Source organism: Diceros bicornis, chromosome 6 (genome assembly GCF_020826845.1).
Source record: "Diceros bicornis minor isolate mBicDic1 chromosome 6, mDicBic1.mat.cur, whole genome shotgun sequence".
NCBI classification, from domain to species: domain Eukaryota; kingdom Metazoa; phylum Chordata; class Mammalia; order Perissodactyla; family Rhinocerotidae; genus Diceros; species Diceros bicornis.
Genome location: NC_080745.1, coordinates 57,403,977 through 57,430,033, shown reverse-complemented (window position 1 = coordinate 57,430,033; position 26,057 = coordinate 57,403,977). Strand labels below are relative to the sequence as shown.

General features: G+C 39.0%; 1 protein-coding gene across 2 annotated transcripts in view; it reads right to left on the bottom strand.

The window, feature by feature from the left end:
• The window catches only part of HECTD2 (HECT domain E3 ubiquitin protein ligase 2), a 78,804-nt gene extending 55,003 nt beyond the window's left edge, over positions 1–23,801 (bottom strand). For both annotated transcript variants that reach the window (XM_058543524.1, XM_058543525.1), the window contains exons 1-2: positions 23,664–23,801; positions 8,627–8,756 (exon numbers count right to left, since the gene is read on the bottom strand). In XM_058543524.1, the coding sequence (XP_058399507.1) occupies positions 8,627–8,756; positions 23,664–23,801 (268 nt within the window). The remainder of the gene's footprint in view (positions 1–8,626; positions 8,757–23,663) is intronic.
• Positions 23,802–26,057: the final 2,256 nt, after the last annotated feature.

Below are 26,057 nucleotides of genomic sequence, written 5' to 3'. Positions count from 1 at the left end.
ATATTTTACAACTCCTAATGCCCCATTTCCTCATTCTATAAATGAGTAAATGGAGGCTCATGAGGATTCAGTTTAATGTCTACGGTCACAATGACAGTTACTGGTAGCGGTAAACTCAAAGACGCAGTTCTTATTTAGTATTATAATTTACAACTTGTGAGTACTGGGCAGGTACTAAATGAGCTACAATTTCAAGGATCCCTCTCAGTTCAGTACTTTAGGACTGCTTTTGACGACTTCATAGTGGCAGGCAGCTGAAACAGAGAGAGACCAGAGTGGATTAGCCATAACAGGTGGTGTTTACACCATTGTCTATAGGATGACTTTTCTGAACACTGGCAAAAAAATAAAATTGAAGGTGGGAGAGAAAGGAAGAAAGAGGGGGAAAAAACTCTGACTCACAGGATTTTTGCCATCAGAGCCAAATAAAGTGATACATTCACTGGTTTTTGGAGATATACTTGCTACTAAGTTCAATGATGTGTGTGTTTGTAAAACTGCAATAAAAGCATGGGTGAAACGTTCTTTTACGGGTCTGGTTATAAAAATACTCAAAAGTCCTTTTTGTAGAAGGTTAGTTCTAATGGAATAGATGCCTTATATTGGACATATCTTAGAGAATTTATGATAGCTTCGGAATGGGTATGATACCAACAGGGCAAACTGACCAGAAACACAGAAAAAGTACCTCTCATTTATTTCCTCATTCAGTAAATTATTTACTGAGTAAAGACTCCATGTACCACGGACACTGGGATCCTGGAGGTACACAGATGAACTCAAAACTCAAGGACATTTACTCTTGGACCCAACAATCCCACTCCTAGGAATATCCTATAAATAAACCCGCATATAAACAGAATGACATATGTACAGTCATTCATTGTGGCATTGTTTACAATAGCAAAAGAATGAACACTACTACCAGTAACTCATTTCTTTTAATAGGGTCTTATTAAATAAATTATAGTACATCCAATACAATGGAATATACCTGTAAAAAAGAACAAGGAATCTCTCTATGTACAGATATAGAAAGATATCCAGGATATATTAACCAAAAAAAACAAGGTGCTGAACAATGTGTATGTAGTTACCTTTTCTTTCTTTATTTCTTCTTAAAGGTGCAAAATAAGAATGTATATTTATATCTGCTTTCATGTGCATAAAGAAACACAGGAAGGAATACAAAAGGCAGCAGGGAAGAACGTGAAAGTGAGACATCTGAAACACACTTATGTTCACAGTTTTGATTTTTGAAATATAAAACCTATTCAAAAAATTAACTTTAACGTAAAAAAAGAAAAAGGATAGCCCTTTCCCTTTCCAAAATAAAAACTTATGGAGCTTACAGACTAGTAAAGAGACAGAGAAGTGAACACACAGATGCAGCAAGCTACTCTCAAGTTCTTGCTAGATACACCTCTCCTAGTAATAGTTAAGAAAAGCTCACTCTAACCAAGGCGAGCATCTTGGAGATTTAGTCCAAAATCAGTTCATTCCCCACAAACCCGGAGATGGGGTCATTTGAGGCCTTGGAGATACTTCTAGGGTAGGAATGCTAGAGCAGCTTTTCTCTCCCCAGATAGCCAGTCCTGTGTTGGGTTTCTTCTAACAGCTTGTTTCCCTAACTGCCTCTCCAGTTGCTCTTGGAGAAACTGAAAACTCTGTGGCACTTGACTTGGGAACAGATCACAGGACCCCACCACACACAGATCCAATCACTGTTTGAGCGGAAGACCAGTCTGTTCTTCCCTTGGCTAGTTCAGAGTGGCCAAGATCATGGGATGCATTTCTGCAAGTGTGTAAAAACGACACAGCTGATTATGTCATGTCAGGGCTCTTTTAGAGTAAACTCATGAAATGGACTGAGGTCGGAAGGGAACAGTCCCCGGAGGTAAAAGTCAGAATTCATGTCTATTCTTTTCTGAATTCCCAAGAGTTCAAAGATATTTTAAAAGGCTTGGGGAGGAAGTGCTTCATTTCTTTTAAAGATGTTCTGTGCTGTTTAAAGATGTTGTAAATAATTCTGAAGGGGGCATAATCACTTTAGAAAAGAAGATACAAAAGAGTGAGAGAGAAAGTAGTGCTAACTCCCCCCGACCATTACTTATCATTTCTGTTGTTTCTCTCAAGATGTATCATCCTAGCAGCTGTTATAGTAGGTAAAACTCCTACACTTCTCTGATCTTTAAAAGGACAGCCAACTCGATAGGCATACCTAGTCATGTGACCTCCAGGGAGGAAAGGCATCCCTCAGCTGTTCGGTAAGGCCACGCTGGGCGTTTGCAGCTTCTCTAATACCACTTGAAGATCAGACGAGGAGATAAGCTGTTAGAGAATAACCAGCGTAGGTCCTGCGACCAGAGAAGAGGGAGGAAAACTGTAATCACTGCCAAGAATGATGCGTCTTTGAGGAAACAACCTTACTGACAAGTAAGAGAGGCTTCTCAAAAGATCAAGGAAATATAAACATGCTTACATTTGGAAGACTCAGTCTAACTTCCTATTCAATAAAAGAATTCTTTCTGCAGCAGCCCTCACCTATGAACTCCATGTCACACCTGAATTCAGGTGGCATCCAGAGAGAACAGCTAGGAGAAGTCAGCCCTAGGAGTTCTAGTAAGATAAAGGAAGTATGCTAAGAGGTGTATTCCTCTAGAACGGTGCTGCACTCCAAGTTCAGGGTGGGGCTGACCAGGCTCCACAAGACTGGCACAGATGAGAGGGAAGCAGACAAGTGGTGGGAGCTCAAGTAGACAGACCATATCCACCCAAGGAGGAGGCAGGTAGGTTGTGGGCATACAGGTTGGCAAGCTGGGTTCAGAGATTAAGATATCAGTATAGCCAGAATGGAATAGATAGGAATCAGAGTGTAGAATCAAAGGCTGAGGAATTTGAACAAATAGTCCAAACAAAGAAGGTTATGGCTATCCATCATTTCTTTTTGACTCCCTAACATCTCCACAGCAGACATTTCCATTTTCTTAAGGTTCCTAACCTTCTGTTGTGGGCTGAATGGTGTCCGGCAAAGAGATATGTTGAAGTCTTAAACCCCAGGACCTGTGAAAGTAGCCTTATTTGGCAACAGAGTCTTTGCAGATGTGATTAAATTAAGATGAGGTCATACTGGATTAGGGTGGGCCCTAATCCAATGACTGGGAACCTTATAAAAAGAGAGAAATTTGGACACAGAAAGACATACAAGGGAGAATGCCATGTGAAGTCAGAGGCAGAGACTGGAGGGAGGCATCTATAAGCCAAGGGACACCAAGGCTTGTCGGCAACCACCAGAAGCCAGGAGAGAGGGATGGAACAGATTCTCCCTCAGAACCTTCAAAAGGAACCAACCCTGCCAATAAACGGATTTCAAACTTCTAGCCTCCAGAACCATAAGAGAATAAATTTCTGTTGTTTGAAGCCAAGTTTTTAGTACTTTGTTACGTCAGCCCTAGGAAACTCCTACACCCTCCAAAGAGACTAGTGAATTCAAGGTGAAAAGAAGTGTTTCCTACTTCCACTTCCTCCTCCAGCTTCCCCTCTTCCCTCTGTTCCATCATCTGAGTAGGAAGTGTCCTTCTCTCCTTGCTGGAGCCCACATCTCAACCCCTCTGCTGTATTGTTCCTTGATCCCATCCTCATACCACTTCTCTCTTCTATCTGTTCATTTTATTATTCTGTGCTCCTACTGCACCTTTAGTCTCTCCCTCTGTACTAGATCCTTTCCCGGGACAACACTACTCTGCAAGATCCCACCATTCTCTTCTTTCAGTTCAAGCTGCTCTGAGGGAGTCTACACTTGCCCCTACCCTCCTCACCATTCATCTACCCCTCAACTTTTCACAATTTGAACTCTCCTCATACCATCCTACGGAAACTGTTCTCTTAAAAGTCACTAATAAACACATTAACAAAGCCCTGGCTTTGTCTCAGTGCTTACTCATCTTGTCCACTCTTAGCAATGACACTGTTGATCAAATCTTCTTTTTATTTTTTTAAAGGAACTTTTTATTTTGGCAGGGAACGATTCGCCCTGAGCTAACATCTGTTGGCCAATCTTCCTCTTTTTCTTTCCTCTCCAAAACCCCAGTACATGGTTGTATATCCTAGCTGTAAGTCATTCTAGTTCACGTGAGCCACCGCCTCAGCATGGCAACTGACAGACAGGTGGTGTGGTTCCGCAACCAGGAAGCGAACCCAGGCTGCCGAAGTGGTGAGCGCCAAACTTTAACTACTAGGCCATCAGGGCTGGCTTTCAAATCCTCTTTAAATTTTCTTTGCCCTTGATTTCCAGGTCATCGCACAATCTGGTTCTCTTATCTCCCTCAGAGCTCACTTCCTTTTCTCTCACCAACTCTCCTTCTTTTAATGAAGGCATTATTCCAAACTTCTTTAGGCTCTCTTTTCCTTTTTCTGTCTCCGCTATTCATTAGCTATGTAAATTCATGCAGAGAAAGTCACTTAAAACTCTCTGTGGCCTAAGTTTCCTTACCCTTAAGGAAAATAATTCCCACCTCAGGCTGCTGTAAGGACTAAATGAGTTCATATACATAAAGTGCTTAGAATTGTACCTGGCACATAGCAAGCACTATATGAAGTTGCTGTTGTGGCTGCTGTTATTACTGCTCTGGTACATCCACTCTCACAGCTATTTCCCCTGGCCCGAGTTTTCTCATTTTATTCTATGCAATAAACACTTGCTAAGAACCCCTAATGGACAAGGCAACTGACCTAGGCCCTACAGGGATTACAAAGGTATTTATTCTCTCATGGAACGTACAGTCTAGGAGATTATAGTATACAAATGATACTATATAAGATTGAGAGACTAATAAGAGTCAACAACAAAAAAATCTAAACAGCAAGTCAAAGAAGGGAAGAATTACATCTGGTTGGGGAGAATAAGCAAAGGTTAGTAGAGAGGTAGCTTTGAAGACTAGATAGGAACTGACAGGTGGAGAAGGGGAGAGAGTGCCTTTCAGGCAGAGAGAACAAACTGGAAAAAACTCTGAGGTAAGATGTGAGGCATCTGGAAGAATGGTTGAAATGTAAGTTATATGTAGGAGAAAAGTGGGAGATAAATTTGAAAAGCTGCTGTCATATTATGAACATCCTTGAGTATCAAGGTAAAAGTTTTTTATTTAATTTTGGAAGCATTAGGGAATATAGGGATGATGTAATTAGAGCTGTGTGATTAATGTGATATGATTAATCAGGCAAGAGAAACAAGTCAATCAAGAGTTTCCTCTATCTGTCAGAACAAGAGTTTTGTTATCAGAAAACGTGGGATTGAATTTTGGTTCTGTCATTTAGCAGTGTGACCTTGGCCAAGCCACTTACCGTATCTGAGCCTCAGTTTCCTTACTTATAAAATGGGTGTGATAAACAGAATTTTAAGATGGTCTCCATGATTCTCAGACTCCTGGTGTTCCATCATGATTAAATTACATGGCAAAAGGGATTATGCAGATATAACTAAGGTTACTAATTGGCTGACCCTAAAATAGGGAGTTTATCCAGATAGGCAAACCTAATCACATGAGTCCTTTAGAAGCAGAGTTTTCTTCCACTGGTTTCAGAAGACAAAGTCAAAGAGACTGGAAGCACAAAGGGGATTCAACGCAAGGATCCTGCTGCCAGCCTTGACACAGTAAGCTGTGATACTGCTAGTGAATGGGCCCATGGCAAACTGTGAGTGGTCTCTAGGAACTGAGAGCAGTCCTGACAGCCAGCAGGGAGATGGGACCACAGCCTTAAAACTGCGAACAATGAATTCTGCCAACAACCTGAAGGAGCTTGGAGGAGGATTCTTCCCCAGAGTCCAGCCCAGCCAATACTTTATGAGACCCTGAGTGGAAAACCAAGCCATATCCACCAAGACCTCTGACCTAAAGAGCTATGAGCTAATAAGTGGGTGTTGTTTTTAAGCCATTAGGTTTGTGGTAATTTGTTATGTGGAAATAGAAAACTAATAAAATGGGGATTCTAATATCTTTTATTTTACGTGATTGTTGAGGCTCAAATAAAACGTATATGAAAGTTTTCTCCAAATTATAAACATTACACAAATAAAAGTTATAATCTCGTTAATATGTCTAAAATGGAAATCATCTCTCTCAAATCCTCTTCCCCATCACATAGACTCATTTTTGTTAATTCTTTATTTCTATAAAGGTATTAATTATAGGTTTGTTGTGTTTTGTTGTGTTGTGGGTTGGGGGATTGTGAAATATGAGCACTGGTACTTCCTTGGGGTAAAACTGAGGTGATGGAATATGTGTGCGTGTGTGTTTGTGTGTGTAAATAAAGGAAGAAAGAAGTTATCAAAGGCAAAGGCTGATAAATGAGGTAATGTAAATCTAACCTGCAAGAATGTAGAACAGGTCTAGCACTAGCTTGGAGTGCCAAAGGAAAATCTGTGCAAGAATAATTTACGCCAATACAGCTTATGGACACAAGCAATATACCAGAAACTATGTCCTTTATCATTTCTATGTTTGTTCTGTTTTGCTACAGGGCAAGAGGCAATTAAAATTATGCAAGTAATACATGTTTCCTGTGATAAAACAATATAGAGTTGTATAAAGAAATAGAGCATATCAATAATATACACCCAATCCTACTTTCCCAAGGAAACCATTAACAGATTGGTGGACATCCTTCCATACCTCTTTATATGCTTTAAAGAAGTATAAAAGGTTTCCCTACACTTAAAAAACTTCATTAATTAGTAGATAATAACAACAATAAACAAACACATAGGGACAGAGATTGGATTGGTGGTTACCAGAGGGGAAGAGGGGAGGGAGGAGGGTGAAAGGGATAATTCGGTACATGTGTGTGGTGATGGGTTGTAATTAGTATTTTGGTGGTGAACATGATGTAATCTACGCAAAAATAGAAGTATAATGATGTACACCTGAAATTTTTACAATGTTATAAACCAATGTTACTGCAATAAACAAAATAAATAAATAAATAAATAAATAAATAAATAAATAAATAAATTATACAATAAAAAAAACTTGGAGTCATATTCTACCTATTATTGTGTAACTTTTATTTTTCATTTTACAATGTATTGTGGGCATTTCTCTTAGTCACTTTATATACATATCACATTTTTCTTAATAGAAGCAAAGTATTTACAATGTGGATTATTATAATTTAGTTAACCAATTCATTTAGATTGCTTCAAATACTACTATTATAAATAATGTACATTCTTTCCATATATCTTTGTACTTAAGTTACATTATTTCCTTAAAATAAATTCCTAGAAATGGAATCACTGGGTCAGTGAGAATATGAACACTTAAAAATTTGAGTGTAAGTCAATAATTTGCCCTCTAGAAAGGCTGTATCAATTTCCAAGCCCTCTACTCATAAAAAGGTCAATTTTCACACTCCCTATACACCACCACAGATATAAATCCTTCTATTCTCTGCAACTGAGTAGGGGAATGCTAACTCCTTATTTTAATTTGTACTTCTTTAAATACTAAGGAGATTGAGCATCCTTTCACATGTGTATTAATGGATCATATTTCCTTTTTTGATTGGTCTGTTCATATCCTTTGCCTTCTTTTCTACTGGAATAGTCATTTTAATGATTTATTAATGATCTTTATGATTCAAGGATATGCTTTTCACTGACTGTGATGTTTGTACTTAACTTTATGACTTTTAAAAATTCCTATATAAGTTTTAAATTTTCTTATGTATTCAAACTTATCAATTTTATGTTCTATGGCTATTGGCATTGCTGTCATTCCAAGAAAATTATAAAAACACTTTCTTGCATTTTATTCTAATACTGTTGTAGTTTTAAAAAAATCTAAAGTTACTATTTTCAACAGGTTAGCCAAGTGGCCTAATTCCATTTTTTGAATAATTTGATATCGTTATGTACAGTATTTTTTACTGATCTATCTCCATCTATTTAGCTATCTCTGTGGCAGTGCTATCATTAGTATAGCTTTATAACACATGGTCCTATGGAGGAATGGTCTCCCTCATTTTGTCTTTCATCCTCTCAGACATTTATTCATATAGATCAAATAGAGCATCATTTTCTTAAGTTTCCCTAAAAAAATTGTTGAAAAATTTATTAAATGTAGAGAGTAAATTGGGTGTATCCAACATCTCTATGATACGTATGTTAAGTTTTTCCATTCCAACCATCTTTTAGTCTTTTGATAAAGTTTTATAGTTTTCTTCATATAGGTTTTGCTCATTTTCTTTTAGGTTTACTTCTAAGTGTTTCACATATTTTCCATCAAGTCTTCTAATTGATTACTGCTAAAATAAAGGAAATCTATTGGATTTTTGTATATTTAGATCATGCCTGCCTCCCTAACCAAACTTTCTTATTACTTATGAGCTTTGTATTTCATTCTCTTACTCTAGGTAACAATTACCTAAAAATAATGATTTTGCTCTTTTCTGTAAATATTTACACAGCTTAGTTTTCTTATCATATTAATTAACAACACCTATGAGAACAATCCTTAATAATTAAAATCTACTTTTTAAATAGTTTGATAATACACTTTCAACTAACCTATACAGATTATGTGTACTTTTAATAATATAATTACATTATTTTATTGATTGATTGATTTACCGTTCTTGATGTTAGGGAAAACAAGATGTGTAGGTGAACTTCTGTTCTCAGCGGATTCTTTCTTCTGGCTAACAGTTGAAATAAAACTGCTGAAAGTGGAAATTTGGCCTTTGGATCCTCTGTCCAAACCCTAAAAACAGAAAAGTTAACATTGCAGCATCAGTCCTACTAGCAATATTTAAATTATTTTATTGCAGGAATCATAAACAGTTATAATAGAGATTTTACTTTGATGATAGATATTTGATAGGTAAAACATGTATGTAACATTGACTTACCTTTTCTTGGACCAAATTCTTTTAAGTATAAAATGAAAACAGTCATATCATCCAACTACTTACAAACTGATAAAGTTTGGAAATGGGAATAATAACAGTACCTTCCTCAAAGAGTTACTGTGAGGTTTAATTGAGATAATGCGTATAAAATAATTAGCACAGCTCCTTGTACATAGTACACGCTTCATTAATGTTAACTGCTATTTTAACTTTGTATTTAGAGAACACTCTTTTTGTGACCTCCACAAATATTATCGTCAATAGTTAACATGCATGTGATACTTCATAGGTTGATTCGTTGAAGGGGTTCTTGTCTTATGATGCAACTTTAAAAGTCAGGTAAAAAGAAAAACCCTTTAGAAATCATTTCTTTCTAAGCACTGTGATTGTACTTCAGGTACCAGGATTAAAAAAAAATAGTGCTAAGCACTGAGGGATCCTTAGGCACAGATAAAAGAGCAAATCTTCCTATAGCTAGAATCTATCCATTTACACAGTTTCCACAAAATAATAACTAGAAAATTCAATAATTTATTATTGAATAATAATATTATTAAAAATAATATACATTAATATATAATTAATATGTATTTTATAATTATAAATAAAATCATATTACCTCTGCAATATTCAGCTATAGAGCTACCTCAGGGCTTATTCTCAGCTCTCAGCTCTTTCCAGCTTACACCATGTTCTAGCTTCCAGATGCTTAATAGAATATAGTAGTTAACTTCTTCCTTAACATCCACTTCTTTACTCTAAAGGTAATTTCTTTGCTTCCACAGTAGAGTTTCTTTTTCATCTCCTCCGTCCTCATTCACCAGACTGATTTCCATTTACCTTTTAGAATCAGCTCATATACTATGTAGTGAAAACATTTACACTCACCAAATATTCACTTTCCCACATTCCCCACTCTTACAGATGGGTGGAGCCATCGGATTAATTCTAATAGGCCACAAGTAGAAACGATGCCTGTCACTTGTGGACCAGAAAGTACTAACGCATTCAAGGCTGGTGGGCAAATCCCCAACTCCTCTCTCTTCCTCCACTGTGACAATTATGGAGGCTACAAGTTGAAATGTTAGAGAATCCAATGGTTTGGGTCCCCGAGTTACTATGTGGAGCAGAGCCACTGCTGACCAACATTAGATTATACCACTAACAACAAATAAACCTTTACAGTTTTCAAACACTGAAACTTGGGGCTAATTTGTAAATGCAGCATAATCTATTCTATCATAACTACTCTGCAAAGCTTTCTCTGGTGGTCACCATTTCCAAAAAAATCAAATTCTTATTTATGATTGTAATTTACTTAAATTATTCCACTGAAACTATAATTTTTCTCATCCTGGTCCTTCTTGCTGGAGCAGAAATTCCTTATTCATCACAAAGCTTGACATAAGTGAATCTTGTACATAGATCTTGCACTTTAAATTTATTATCTTTTCCTTTTTTTAAAGATTCAGATACTATACACACAGAATTAAAAAGTTTCTGGAATTAAAGGACTTTTAGAAATTAGTTATTTAACTCCTTTATTTCAGAGATGAGGAAACTGGAATTGTCTGAGACTCACCTAAAGTCATTCAGGTTACAAGCAACAGAGATGTGATGGACACTAAATGAAAACTTGAGGAATACTTCCATGAGGAAAGTACGTATATGCAATTTTTTGCATGTGAAATCTTGGCTGCTCATAGAATTTGTTGTTTTTGTTTGCTTTATTTGTTTTTGCTTGCTTCTTGGATAGATTTAGGCTCAGTGAAATCTGAGTTAATATTTCCAGCTTAGGATTAGCCTACATGATCCAGTCTATAAAAGTTAAACATATCACCTAACTGAAATAAAGTATTCTTCTAATAGATTTTAGTTATGAATCTGAAGTTTCAGAATCACACACAATATCATCCAGGGTCTTGTACAGAACCTACAGCACAATGGGTGCTCAACAAACGATTATTCCTGTGCTAACAACACACTAAGACAAGTCATATATTGAGTACTCGCTATATGCCTAGTACTATGTTAGGTGCTTTAATACAAGATTCCTATGAGATATGTATTTACACCTCATTTTGCAAATGAGGAATCTGAAGTACCATGCCCAAGTTCACAGAGCCGGTTAAGTGGGAATTCAAACTCTCATCTGAATGACCTGAAGTCTGTACTCATAAACCACCATATCTCAGAGTCTCTGGCTATGGCAGCTATCACACATTAAGGGTTTATCATGCGACAGTGGGTGTGTTACACATACATATCAGCCTGTTTTCACAACAGTCCTTTGTGGCTGATATTGTCTTCTCTACTTGTATAGATATATGCTGAAGGATATTTAGTAGCTTTAGGAGCAACTCACCTAATCAGAAGAAATTAAAAACTAAGTGTACCTTAGGGAAACCTTTGATGTTCTTGCAATGTAGGAAAGACTCAATATTTCACTTTCTTTTCCTCCTCCTTCCTCCACCCCTTCTTAATAAAAGGAGGTCCCAAAACACATTGCTTAGTTCACTTGCGGAATTTCCAAATAATAAAAAATAACAAGTAACTGATTCAATCCACTTGCTATTTAACAACTATCAGTTCTAATCTCTAGTAGATTTATAATGCAGATTCCCAAGAAGAACAGAGAAAATTGGAGAAAGAGATAAAGAAGACAGTGATACAAGATACTTTTCTATAAAACAGTCTTAGTAGATTATATAATTTGCATAATCTTGGTAAATTAAAGCAAGATGCTCAAGTGTACAGAACCAGTACGTTGATTACGAAAATAAAACCAAAATAAACTATGCATTTGAAAAAGTAAATCATTCCTTGCTATAAAGATTAGGATACTTAAATAAGAATTTTATTAACTACTGGGGCCAAGTTTGCTTATTTGTATGTTTTGTTCTATCAGAATATCTTAAATAATAGTGGGAACAAATGCCAAATTTGATGCATTATATATTTCATTTATAGATGGTAATTAATAAAAGTAACCAATTGGTAAAAACAGGTCAATGAATGGCCCCTCAGTAACACGGCTTTGTTAACTCAGTTGTAACTATCTACAATAACTTAATATATCCGGGGCATTTTCTTGTTGATAACTGTCATGGACGTTATCTAAGACTGAGCAACAACAGGATTTAGGGAGCAATGTAGTTGGAATACAGAATCAGAAAGGGAGAATGGCCCAGTGAGACGAGACTGGAAAGGTAGGCAGGGACCACATCATGAAGCCTTCAGGCTATGGAATACAGATTCTATCCTGGAAGGTATAGGCAGTGACATGATCATATCTGTATCTTAGAAAAATCACTCTGTCACCAGTGTAGGGAATAGATTGAAGCGGAGTAGTACTAGAAGCTAAACCAGGCCTATTGGAAGAAACAGAGTCCAAACTGAGACAGAGGTAACAGAGAAGGAAGAGGCACGGCAGGCTGGGCCAAAGCAATGGCAAAATGGTAACAGCTATTTCAGGTCCAAGCGTGAAGCATGACAAGGATCTGAGAACACATCCATAAATTACAAAATAAATGAAATGAACAACAAAAATGCTTTATTTCAAATTTCAGGAGAACAGACACACTTTGACACCTCATCATAAAGAGAGCATATGGTTTAAGAATACGTAAAAACTTGAAGAAAATTCTAGACTGGGTTATGTAAACATATATTTGTGAATGGCTAGAAAAGGAACCAATGCTCACCAGGTAAAGGCATGTTTATCACGCCAAAATAATGGATTTCTTCTAATTAATAGTGTTATCATTATGCTGCTATGTAGTAATCATTATGCAAAATTAATATAACATACTCGTCATGTATGATACGAGCTGACAAAGAAGATTAAGGATGGCCAAAGTGATAAGAAATACAAGAGAAGGTGATGTATTAAAAACTAAGGGAGGATAAAGTTTCAAGAAAAAAAGTGGTCAACAATGTTAAATGATGAATAGTGGTTAGGTCTAAAATGTGCCTACTAGAATGAGCAACAATGAAATCTTGGGGACTATGGTAATAACAGATTCAAGGGAGTGGTGATGGCAGAAACTATATGAAATGGATTGGCGAATGAATGAGAAGTTAGGAAATAAAAGCAATGAGCAAGGATTGCTCTGTCCAGAAGCTTTGCAGAAGAGGAGAAAGGCCAGTGGCTGGAAGGGGATAAAGGTCTGAGGGAAGATACATTGAGCATGTTATTATGGCTGCCAAATTCAATGTTCGTTTCTATTTAAACTGCCCCACTCATGGTCCCCACAGCATTACTGCTATTCTTTGTGCAGGAATGGCCATGGACTGGAGCAGAGACAGGCACTCAACCGACAGGCAGCCGTCTGTAGGCTGGGTGGCCATACGTAGGTGGCCTGGCATAAAGAGCATTGATGCTTCCGAGTATAACAATCAGATGAGGTCCCTCCAGATTTTAGATGGAGGAATATGGAAAAGAGTGACCAGTCAAGAGCGAGAGAACAGCAGAGGCACAGAAAGCAGCCAGTCTCTGTTCCTGTTTGCTTTCCGGTTTTAATCTATGTGTATCATTCCAATAAATCTCTTTTTTCAAAAAGGAGGCATATATGATCTGATTTTCTGTTCCTTGTAATCAAAAAGAGAAATGAAAAAAAAAATCCATGGTCAAATAAGTCTCTTGCTTGTAAGATGACTGTGCTCTTGATACTTGACACTTGAAATGACAGGAAATTAATCATGGACAATTTCATAGGTTGACAGGGCACTACAGATAAATAAAAGCAAACCCTCAAAACAGTAGTTGTCCCATACTGACTTGCACAAGAGAAATCTTACACACAACCTAATACTTCCATGAGAAAAACACAGGGCAGCATGTTGTGCAATGGTAAACTGATTAACTAAAAATTATAGACTTAAATCAAGAAGCAACTGGGTATTAACATGACACCAAACTTCAGACTAAATTAAAGATTAGAGCACATTCCTTTACAAGCCTTCTAAGAATTGGATCTACCACAGTTATTACATCTGGTTTCCTGAGGAGTTTATGAAGTGTTATCTATGAGTCCTCCAGAAGGAGCACACTCAAGACAAAGTCTTGGAAAGTCTTGGCATGTGGCCAGCCTACAAACAGTGGGCTGGATGTGTTGAAGAACAGATAGTAGCAGGATGACCAACCAGCTGTTATAGATTGAAGGTAAGTACAAATAGGGAACACAGGGGGGAAAAAACACTAAGAATTCATTGAGGAAAAAAACCCAAAATACTTAAATTTGGCATAATAAATATTGGACTCGCCTCTCCAGGCAGAAGCTGAGAGTTTAATAAACAGCAGAAAAGTTCTATGTAGTAATAACATAACTAATCAAAGGTCATATTTCACAAATTCCTAACATGGACCTCAATGGTCTTTTTGACTACATAATCACACATATTATATGTAAGATTATAATTTAAATAATTTCAAAAAACTGAAATAGACAAATACTTAGAGTACCTGTTCTGCTCCTGTTAATAAATAATTAGTCAACCTTATTTTAAATTTTATTTTAATACATGAGTTCCTACTTTCAACCTTTACTGAAGAACAGACTACATCTGAGTTAAATTTATGATTTCTTTCATATTTTTCTATCAGATGCCAATAAGAAGGATATTCATGGTTTTCCATGATAGCTTTTGTATTGAATAATAAGTTCCATTATGTTCAAAATTCTGGTAAAATTTACTTTGCTCATCGTTTATCCTCCAAAAGCTGCCTTAAAAGATAAAACATTTTTGTTCACATTCTAAACCAATCTTTGAGAAAAGAATAATTGCTGGCTCTGTTCCATCACAAAATACTTTTTAAAGCCTTAATATCTCACTCTGAATTAAAATATTTTAAATTGAATTTCAGTGTCTACAAAATTCATTATTCGTAACATTTTTAAACTACTAGCTTTGCAAACAAGCTGGAAATGCTTGCATTTTAAACTATATCAAGTGAAAATTAATGTTGCATTCTAGCTATCTATTTAGATAGGTCAGACTGGCAGAAGTTTTATTTACTGAAGAGACAATGTACTACAGACACTTAGGTAGATGGACCCTACATAGAGCTCTTTGGTTTGGTTGGCTCTGGATGCAAAGTTGTCACAGGGGATCCAGTCACCAGAATATGATAAATTATGTTCAATATCTTCTCTTTGAGAAGAGATGTACATACTGTATTTTAGAAAATGCTCCATAAATAATGATTGAGCATTCTAAAATGTCCAATAACACTTGGTTATTCAGAAAATTCACTTATGTAGAATACCTGTCACCAATAATGCCAAATAAAAAGCATTAATGGTAATAGTACAGAAGAAATTCAACATACATTAGGGTAGTGGTTCTCAAACTTTCTGGTCTCAGGACCCCTTTATACTCTTAAAAATTATTATATGTATGTACCAATTCCTTTTAAAATAACAACAAACCCTTTTCTTATTAACATAAATAACATTTTACGTAAAATAATTATATTTTCCCAAACAAAAAAAATTTAGTGAGAAGAGTGGCATTGTTTTACATTTTGCAAATCTTTTTAAATATCTGGTTTAAGAGAAGACAGCTGAATTCTTATATCTGCTTCTGCATTCGTTACAATATCATGTGTCACGTAGCCTCTAGAAAACTAGACTACATTCATGAGAGAATAACCATGAACAAAACAAGACAAATAACATCTCATTATCATTATAAAAGTAGTTTCGACCTCATGGACCTCTAAAAGGATGTGGAGGAACACACTTTAAGGACTGCTAAAATAGAGATAAACAGTAATTAGAACTAAGAACAAATTTAAGAAATCTTGGCAGACCAAGAAGCTATCATCTAAATCTACACTAATATAGCCATTCACCACATGTGGCTATTGAACACTTGAAATGTGCTAGTCCAAACTGAGATATCTAGCAAGTGTAAAATACACAGTTTTCAAAGGCTTAGCATGAAAAAGAGGTAAATTATCTCATTAAGTGTCTATATTGATTAAATGTTGAAATGGTAAGTTTCTGGACATGCTGGGTTAAATAAAATATATTAAAATTAATTTTACCTTTTTTTATTCTTTTTAATGTGGCTATTTTAAATTACATAGGTGGTTCACATTATATTTTTAGGGACAGAGCTGATCTAGATAGAGGAAACACACTTTCTTAAACTAGATCCAACCCAACATACAATCTTAGGAAAAGGGATAGAATGATTATTCTGATTCATAATTTCCCCCCTTCATTTTGGAAGAAGAGATTTTGCTGGAAAGGCAGCAAATTTAAATATGGTATAAAATACTCTATAGACAAAGAATAAAAGATATCTGAATGAACAAAACCTGAGTTTCTTGCTTTGTTAATTTCTGATATGTACATAGGGACAATGGTAACCTGTACACTTTTGGAAATTTATGTTTCAGATCCAAAAATGAATATTTCGGCAATAAATTAAGTGCCCCTAATATAAAACACATCTCCTTCAGTCTCAACGATGCATAGAAAAACTCCTTTAATAAAAGAGAGAGTAGGGGCCAGCCCGGGGACGCAGGCAGTTAAGTGGCACGCTCCGCTGCGGCAGCCCAGGGTTCGCCGGTTCGGATCCCAGGCGCACACCGATGCACCGCTGTCAAGCCATGCTGTGGCAGCGTCCCATATAAAGTGGAGGAAGATGGGCACAGATGTCAGCCCAGGGCCAGTCTTGCTCAGCAAAAAAAGAGGAGGATTGGCAGATGTTAGCACAGGGCTGATCTTCCTCATAAAAAAAAAAAAGAGAGAGTGGCTTCCTGAGATACTAAGCAAAGGTTGTGGTGTCAAAAGACTGGTGAATAAATGTACATTTATGGTTTTTTTTGTTTTTTTTTTTTGTGAGGAGGATCAGCCCTGAGCTAACATCTGCCAATCCTCCTTTTTGCTGAGGAAGACTGGCCCTGGGCTGACATCTGTGCCCATCTTCCTCCACTTTACATGGGACGCTGCCACAGCATGGCTTGCCAAGTGGTGGGTCAGTGCACGCCCGGGATCCGAACCGGCGAACCCCGCGCCGCCGCAGCAGAGCGCGTGCACCCAACCGCTTGCGCCACCGGGAGGGCCCCATACATTTATATGTTTTAAGTTAAAAAGAAAACAAAAACATTTAAGATACTCTGCTATACCAACTTTTTAAATACACTAACCTAAACTATCAGTTAGGGCCACATCAGATGAGAAGCCTCAACTGTCTTTAGAGTCCACAAAGGAGACTATTTCAGGCCCTGTTACCAGGTAAAGATATTTTGTTTTTCTTTTTTGTATGTTTTTTCACAGTTCCCTATAAGGATGCTGGGTTATCAAATCAAAAGTGCTATGTGTGCTCTACATCCTTCCATTAAAATGTGAAAAATTAGCTACTTTCAGGGTGTGAATTTCCCTCCCAAATCAAATAGCACTGGCCCAAGTGGAATTGTTTTCTTTAAGCAATATAAAGCACATCTTTTAAAGGAGACTAGGAAATAAGGAAGTGGATTCTGAAAGAAAATTCTGTCACCAAAATAGTCACAATGCAGTTGATACTGATCTTATAGATAACTGAAAATTAACCCTACTTAACATAAAAGAAATGTTGGTCCTGAAGGTCAGAAATTTGTGTTCACTTATCATCAGGAAGGCAAGGTGGCATAGGAGATTTATTCACTTTTTTTTTACAACATAGGAAAAGAAGAAATTGCATCAATAGATTATCCTTATATAGTAAAATATTACTTTTTTAAAATGTGTGATTTGGTGCAGTTACAATTCGTCAATGAATTTCTTGTTCTTTAATAAAAACATCTGGATCAAAACTAAGTTAATTTTCAATGACTAACTTCAGACTGACTTTTCAATTTGGCTGAATCAGTACAATTTCAATAATTTCTATTTTTAAAAGGCTTGTTCACTTATTACATTCATTCTCCACCAAAATATTTTTTGATTGCTTACTAAAATGTCACCCAATTACAAATATCAACTTAGGAACAACTAGTTATTCACATAAGGCTCAACAGTCTAACATTTTTGCAATGCAAAGGGATCCTTCATCCATAGTGTCAACTGTAATACTAAAAAACAATAGGAGAAAAAGTAGGGAAATCCAAGCTTCCCAGAGCTTTCTCAGCTCCCCTCTCTTCCTCACTCATCTTCTGCTGATCTTTCTCTACTCTCTCCTCAACTCTGACTAAAAATATACAAGTTAATTTCTAAACACTATGCCAAAATAAGCTGCTACTCTGGCAACACTACCTGTATCCCTTTTTGAAGCTTTACCCCGTATTTCTCTTCTTCAAAAAGAAATTCATATGAACCCAGGCATACACCAGCCCTGAAGAGTTCAAAGAGTGCATGACAACCCTTAACTCAGAGCGTGTGTGGGGGGGGGATGGGTAGGGGAGGAGAAGGGCGATGGGTTGATGAAGGCAATATCTACAGGGTCTGAGGCTTGATAAAGAAAGTTGTGAAGGAAAGCATCCAAGCCACAGGACAAGAGTAGAAAGGGCTGGCTGGCTTACAAACAGCTTTCCAGCTGTAGATGTCGGTTTGCTAATAACAATATCATCATCTAACACTTATTAAGTGCTTACTTTGTCAAGGCTCTTTTCTAAATGCTTTATGTGCGTTAATTAATTTATTAGACAGGTCTTCCTATCTACCCTATGAGGTAGGTTCTACTATTATTTTCCCCATTTCATAGAAAGGGAGTTACAAATAGCAAAGCAGTATTGTATTTAACACTTTTGGAATTTCCCTGGGTCACAACTTATAATGACCACTTTTCTCCAATTGTTAAATCTAGTCAAATTATTTGTGTCCTACCATCCTGAATTAATTATGAACAGGAGAATAACCAGGCAACTACCTTATGGCTTTGCAGTTAAAAAAAAAAAAAAGTTGACAGACAGACTTTACAACCCACTCAAAATTAGAGACACCCTGGATATGTATTTATATAGCTATAGTCCTCCCTTTTTAGTGTCTTAAGACTCTCAGATTATTTTTCCTTATGAGATTGCTTTATTTTACGTAGAATTTAATGATACACTCATACCATATTAAAAGTGAAACTATCAGATGTCCTAGAACACAGCTTTCTCTCCCACAATAGTTCTATCTCTGGTAACAAAATTTTGAACAAATTTGTCACCGGACCACATCCTCTTAAAATAAGAAATATTGTTATCAGTGTAGGTTCTTTGAACCACGTGGCTCCTATCACAGAGCATATGGAACAGGAGAAAGAGCATCAGTATTTTAGTCAGAAACATCTCAATTTTAAACCAAGCTCTGCCCCTTACTAGCCATTTTACCCTTTGGCAACGTACACGTAACCTCTGGCTCTCAGATTCCTTTCTGTGAAATGGGAACAATATCTTCCTCACAATCACAGCAGTTGTGTTATTGTTTTTGGTTGCACTGACTGACTAAAGAAAAGATACATGGAAAACGCTTAGCAGAGAGTAGCTACTCAAATAGGGACTATTATTTACATTACTTATATATATTACACATATACATATATGATGTATTTTTGTAATATCTGTGGTTTATTAAATTGCTTAAAACATCTTCGCCACCATAGCCTTCATTCTTTCCCATCTCACCTTTTATTTAGAACATAATGGACATAAGGCATAAGATTTTCCGTGTATAAGACTGTTCCAAACACCTAGATGGGCAGCATTTATGTAAATTCACAGAGACATATGTTTATTTGGAACGCTGTTGGCTGGAGTGCCTTTTTATGTAAATATTTTTCTCTGAGAGAACTCATCTGGAAACTTCAGAATCCTTTTTCTTTATGAATCTTTCTTCTCTTTCATTCCTGTTGTCTACTTAGGTTCCACATGATATGGCCTCTTCCATCCCTTACACCTCACGGCATGGCCACCACCCTAGTGGATGCGCCATCATCTGAGGTATGAACTATAAAGTTCCCTCCTTCACCCTCCGCCTCCTCCCTCCTCCAGTCTAATTACCTCTAATCACTACCACTGACTTCATTATGTTGTTCCTCTATTTAAGAAACTCCAATGGCTTCCCACTAACCACAGAAGAAAATGTCCAAGCCTCTCTGCCTAGTGATGTGGTGCCAGGCCCCAGGCAATCTTACCTCCCACAAGTTCCCAGCAGGTTTCCATTGGGCTCACCCTATTACTAATTCTCCCCTTTAAGCCTGTTCATGTTCTTTTCCCCACTAGATTACTTTTCTGCTTTCTTTTGCCCACCCAAATCCTATCATCCTTCAATGGCCAGCCAGCTTAAATAATTACCTTTACTTCAAGGCCTTTCTTCACAGTTCCACACACACTGATTTCCTTTCTCTGATCTCCTATAGTGCAAACTGTTTCTATGGCTCATTTCGGCTTTTACATAATGCTTTGTTTTGTTATGTTTTCATTTGTTAGCCCTGCCTACAGTGAGGCAGGAACCTTTTTATTTTTTTTACCCTTGTCTTTGTGCTTTCTGTAGTATCTAGTGCAAAGCTACACATAATAGATATTCGATAATTGGGAGGTATATTTTAGCCCAGCAGCTCCAACGAGCCCACTTATACACACTTGACACAATGCATACAAACTTCTCATTCTTGTTAGTACTGACTTCCTATCAATTCCTCTCCACACACCTTACACTTTCCCTCAAACTCTTCCCCTCACCTTCCACCTACTGGACAAGTACCCTGGCCTTCACTATGGGCAAACTTCCCTTTAAAACCCTAAACTGATTTCCTCAACTTCCCTGACTGAAGTAAAATCTAGCTTTTTCTCAAACCCACTTCATTCCTTGCTACCCTATCCTGTGGAGAACCTCCCTTTTCCTGTTCGCCTGATTTAAATGTTAAGTAGACAGTCAAACTCATCCTGGCTTGCCACTGTTATTTCCTGCCCCTCCTTGACCATTTTCTCCTTCCCCACCCACCAATTTTTTCTAACTTCTGTGTTACATCAGCAACTAATTTACAATATTCTCCTCCACTCCAATCCGTCAACCTCAGTAAATTCAATATTCACACCATCAGCTCTTCATACCCAGACACTACTTCAAATTCTTTATTCTCCTCAGCTCTGTGGACTTGCATCACCTCTCCAGAGCGGCACCCTTAGTCCCACCCCTGCACCCTTCTTTCAACTTCAGGGATATAGTCCCAAGTCTTCAAGTTTAATTAAGGTCATCATAATCTGGCCTTCTACTTATTTTAGGGAGCTGTCACTCTAAATTATTTCCACACTCTCATAAAAATGTGATACACTGCTTTTTGGAAAAAGCTGGTAGTACCGTAGGGCTACATTGACTCATAAACTCAATCTACATAGACAGAGCTGTTAACCTGGGAGAAAAAGGAAGAATCACTAAAAAGGTTCAAAGAAAAAAGTTACCGATAGCAATCAGGTTACTAGGCAAACCTCCAGAAGCTCTATTTAATCTGCGAGGAGGCTGAAAACAACGGAACAGGCCACAAGCTGTCTTTCCCTGCCTCCCACACCAAGGCCTTCCCCACCCACTGGTGAACTCAGTCACCATCCCAGCTCTCCTGGCTTTCTTGCCCCCTGGAGGACCAAGCACATATTTTCTTGACTTAAGCTTTTCACTGCTGTAGCTGAAAATTCCAGCTCTGGAAATCTCTCTTCGACAAACACACACACATATCACCTACAAGTTCCTCATCTTCCCCTTGCTCCTGTAACTCCTGCTGCAAAATCTGAGAAAAAGTCCTTTTCCCTCCTGTCCTGACTCAAAACAGTGCTAATGACAAAGTTCTGTCAATTCAAAGAGCCATAAATTCTGAATGTCATTTAAAAAAAAAAAACTGTCAAAAAAAAATGCCACCAACCCTAAAAGACCTTGTAGGGCACCAGAAATTGCCTTCAGAATCTTTTTTTCTATTCATCCTCATCCTCTTCTAATTTAAGCTATGTCTTTTCAAGGTTTAATTCAAGATTTTAAAAAACTTCTTGAACTCCATTCTTCTGTTTGACTAGTAGTACAAGTGCCTAATCCTTAATTCACAATTCCAAAATCCTATAAGCTCTTAAAATTGAAAGGCTTTTGTAATTCATTTGGTGACAAAACATGCACCTGACAATCCAACCTGATCTGAACTGACATGAAGCTACTTACGGTTTCAGTTGACCTAATTTAGCAGGAACACACACACATTTCACTGCAGAGCTATAGACATGCTTGATTACAGCCAGGACCCCACTATGGGTATTACATATATGTACCAAATTACCTTTCTAAAATCTGAAAAACTCTGAATTCCAAAGCCCCACAGGTTTCAGATAACCGTCTGTAGACATGTGTCCACACTGTAACAATTTCTACAAGTTTTTATTCCAAACCTTCGATTTTTCAGTTACACTGAGATAAATATGTTTTGGGGAGGGTGTTCACATGAGGACCTAACCCCATCCATATAACTGTTTCTATAAGCATATGCATACATTGATCTAAACACTGACTTAGAAATGAGCTGTTGAAACATTACCTATTTGCAAGTTAAGAACTTCCCAGACAAGCTCTAAAAGCCTGGGGTACTAACAGTAGGAGCTGAGTCTGCAAGCAGTTGGGTGACAAATTCCTTCAAAGCATTTCCCAAAATAATCGTTAACTTCAACTCCAATTCACCAATCAATTGTAGCCAAATTTTAAAAATGTCTGTCATTTTATTACTGTCCACACTTTGCTGCAATGATTTAACCTAAAAAGCTTGTTCTAACAATTTCCAGTTATCACAGTACTTAGACATTTTTTAAAAACCTACCGAATCAAAACAATTATTCCTAACACTAATACTTTAAAGAAGAGTGAGCTATTTTAGTAAGTTCTTAGTCATTTAAGAGGGAGGTTTTAAGTAATGAATTGCAAGCAGGTATAAAGAAAATGTATCATGTTCCCTAAACTTTTACTATTTTGTCACGCACAGCTGCATGACAAGTCATGGTCTTTAAATGCACCAAAGCAAACTTTCAAAAAGTATTTAAATACTATGTCAAATAAAAATCTCAAAAATCAGAATTTTTCTTTTTTTTGGTGCGCCAAAGTGACCACAGTCATAACCACCAGTAAAAATAAGGGGGGGGGGGGGAGGGCTGTCCCATTACATCATCTGGCAACATGTAGTTCGAAGTCGGAGAGCGCTCTCCAAAGAATCCTTAAGAAAATCCAGCTGGGAAACCATTCCTGTCAAGCTTAGATAACTTGAGTTTAAATAAAAGGTTAAAAAAGCCTCCCCACCTGACGTCACATGTCTGTACCATATGAAAAAGAAAACCATCACCTAGGCACCTACCTCCCACCACTCTGACAGCAACGAAAGGTCACAATTAAGCGGAAAATCGCCGCAGAGCCTGTTCAATCTGAAGGGGGAAGGGAAAGAAACGCGAAGAAAAGGGGGAAACCTCCGCGCCCCAAAGCAAGCAGGCAGGCAGCTCCGTGGAAAACCGTCTCCCGCCTGCCAGACACCTTATCCTCATCCAACAGATAATGCCGGTTCCAAGATGCTAGTCATGTCCTTAGAGAAAGCAGGGGACCCCCAAACCAGAAAATAACCGAACACAACCAGCGGCCCCGGCCACCCCAGCATCTCCCGAGGGGGGAAGGTGCAGCCGACGAAGTGTCCGCGGCTGTCCACGAGCCACAACTATTTGACTTCGGCCCGGGGAAGACGCGGGGTCCCCGGGGAAGACGCGGGCCTCCGGGCGCCCCTCGCCCTCCCTCCGACGCCCGCCGTCGGGGCGCCCAGCGCCTGGCACCTACCGCGGCGGCGCCGGCGCCCGCAGACACGATGGGCGGCAGCTTCTCGCGCTCCGGCTCCTTCCCTTTCTTCTCCTCGGGCGCGGCCGCCGCCTCTGCCGGCGGCGCGGCGGGCGAGGGCACCCGTCCCTCCTCACTCATGTCGGGCCGGGCGGCGGGAGCGCGACGCGGCGGCGGCGGCGGCGGCGGCCGGGCTGCTGCTGGGGCTGGCGCTGCTGCCGCCGCGGCCGCGAGAGGGCTCTGGGCCGCCGCTTGCACCGCCGCCGCCGCCGCCGCTCCGCCCCCGTCCGCGCCGCGGCCCCGCGCGCGCCCGGATGCCCCGCCCTGCCGCCGCCCCCGCGCGCGCCCCGCCCGCGGTCGCCGCCGCCGCCGCCCCCGCCCGCTCCTCGCTGCGGCCGCCCCCGCGCCGCCCGGGGCTGGCTGGTTGCGGGGCTGGGGCGCCGGCCGCTGCCACACTTGCCAACCCCGAGGGCCCGGCGAGGGGGCGCCGCGGCTACCGCCAGGCCGCCATGTTGTTTGCGGGCTGTCGCCCGAGATGGCGAGGAGCGGGTCCCCGCGCCGGGGCCGAACTAGAGGGTCTGGACTCCGGGGGACAAGGCGAGGCCCGCAAAGGGTCGGGCGGAGACAGAGTGCCCGGGTGGCGCCTGGAGGGCGGGGCGAGCGCGGCGGCCTCCCCTTCACGGACCGCCCTGGCCTGGGGCGCTGTTAGACCCGCGGGATCCGGGCTGGTGGCCTTTTTTCCCCCCGGTGCCCGCGAAGCCGTCTGCCTCGGGGCCGCTGCTTGTCCCTGCCATCCCTGCCCACCCTCCTGCCCCAGGAGAGGCGGTCGTGAGTCTGCGCATCCTCGGGTGACAGCCTTTCCTTTCTTAGTGGACCGACCCTTTCTAGATCCCTGATAGCCCCTACCTACAAAGGAAAAAGCTGGAGGTGAGGGGCAGTGAGACTTCGTGGGCCCTGCCTCTTCCCCACCGCAGGGCCCGACGGCCAGGCCACACTTTCCATTCCTGTTCCTCTCGTCCCCCCTCGACTGCCAAATCCGCCTCTCCCTTCCCGTCCCCACGCGCCTACATCTCTCTCTTTGCATCCCTTTGCTGCCTCCTATTCCTTCCCTGTTCTTTTCCTTTTATAAGTTACAGATGGACAGACCCAAATTCTGCTGCATAATCCGTAATGGGTAAGAACTTTAAAACTGAAAAGGAAAGCTTTTAATCATGATATTAAAACAACCCCCACCCCCACCCCCAAGCGACATAGACAATTTCTTTTCCTTTCTTATCGCCCCCTCTTTTTCCTTTCTCAGTCTACTGGAGCTGCAGAGACACCTGCTGATCTAAGTGAAGGGAGAGAGTCAGAATGCGCTGTATGACCTTAATATTAAAAAGAGGGAATTTCTCCACATTCAAGTCTTCAGATTTTTAGGTTGTGGCTTTGTTATTTTACTCGAGGTTGAGTGAATTTTCAAATCAAGATCCAAATATAAGAACCAAAAATATGAAACAGACCCAAAGATGGTGTTGGATTATCTATTGTTTTACATAATTAAGAGTTATTAGCACAACTAAGTACTAGTTATAGTGCATCATGAGATGAGGCTGCATGTTTTTCAAACCCAGAATTTGTAACAAGCAGATCTGAAGCAAGCAATGTAATGAATATAATAATTAGTATTCAAGATTATCTTCTAAATTATAAATTCTGACTTTCATTTATAGAAAGGCTTTCTAATTTTAATATAGTTGCTATCATCACCTATTTAAATGTTAGTTAGCAGGAGGTATGGAGCAAGTGCCAAATAGTCAGCAAAAAGTATTTCAGTGCTAATTAGCCTTGGAGGAAAATGATGTATACAGACATTACTTTGAAGCATTCTCCTTTCTATTTTTCTTGAATTCTTTTTCAGGATTTCCTTTACTTCTTAAACCTCTGAAATACATATCCTATAGAGAGGAACATACGATTATTTCCTAATTTTAGCAGGTCAGCATGCTGATCTTTTGATGTAGCAGCAACTCAAATGTTATTTTATAAACCAGAGCTTTTATTTTAACTACAATTCAAGATATTCTGTGCTGCTAAGCTAGGTTGATAGAGCAAATACTAGGAAAAAAAAGTATCCTCTTTCCTATTGTTTTCAGCTAAATTTAGTAATTTGCAGTAAAAATGCTTGGATGAGAAAGGACTTGAATGACATGCCTTATGCTTTCTCTTTTCATGTGAGAGACTAAACAAAAGTGTGTCTGTACATGCAGTCACATTCAATAGAACAAAATGCTTAAATATTGGCAAAACAAGGCAAATCAGAAATTTTAATTTCTGCTACTGCACTAGAGTAGATAATCCATTTCTAAACAAGCCCACTGATTAAGTCACCTGTGAGGTACATACCAAAAATGATAA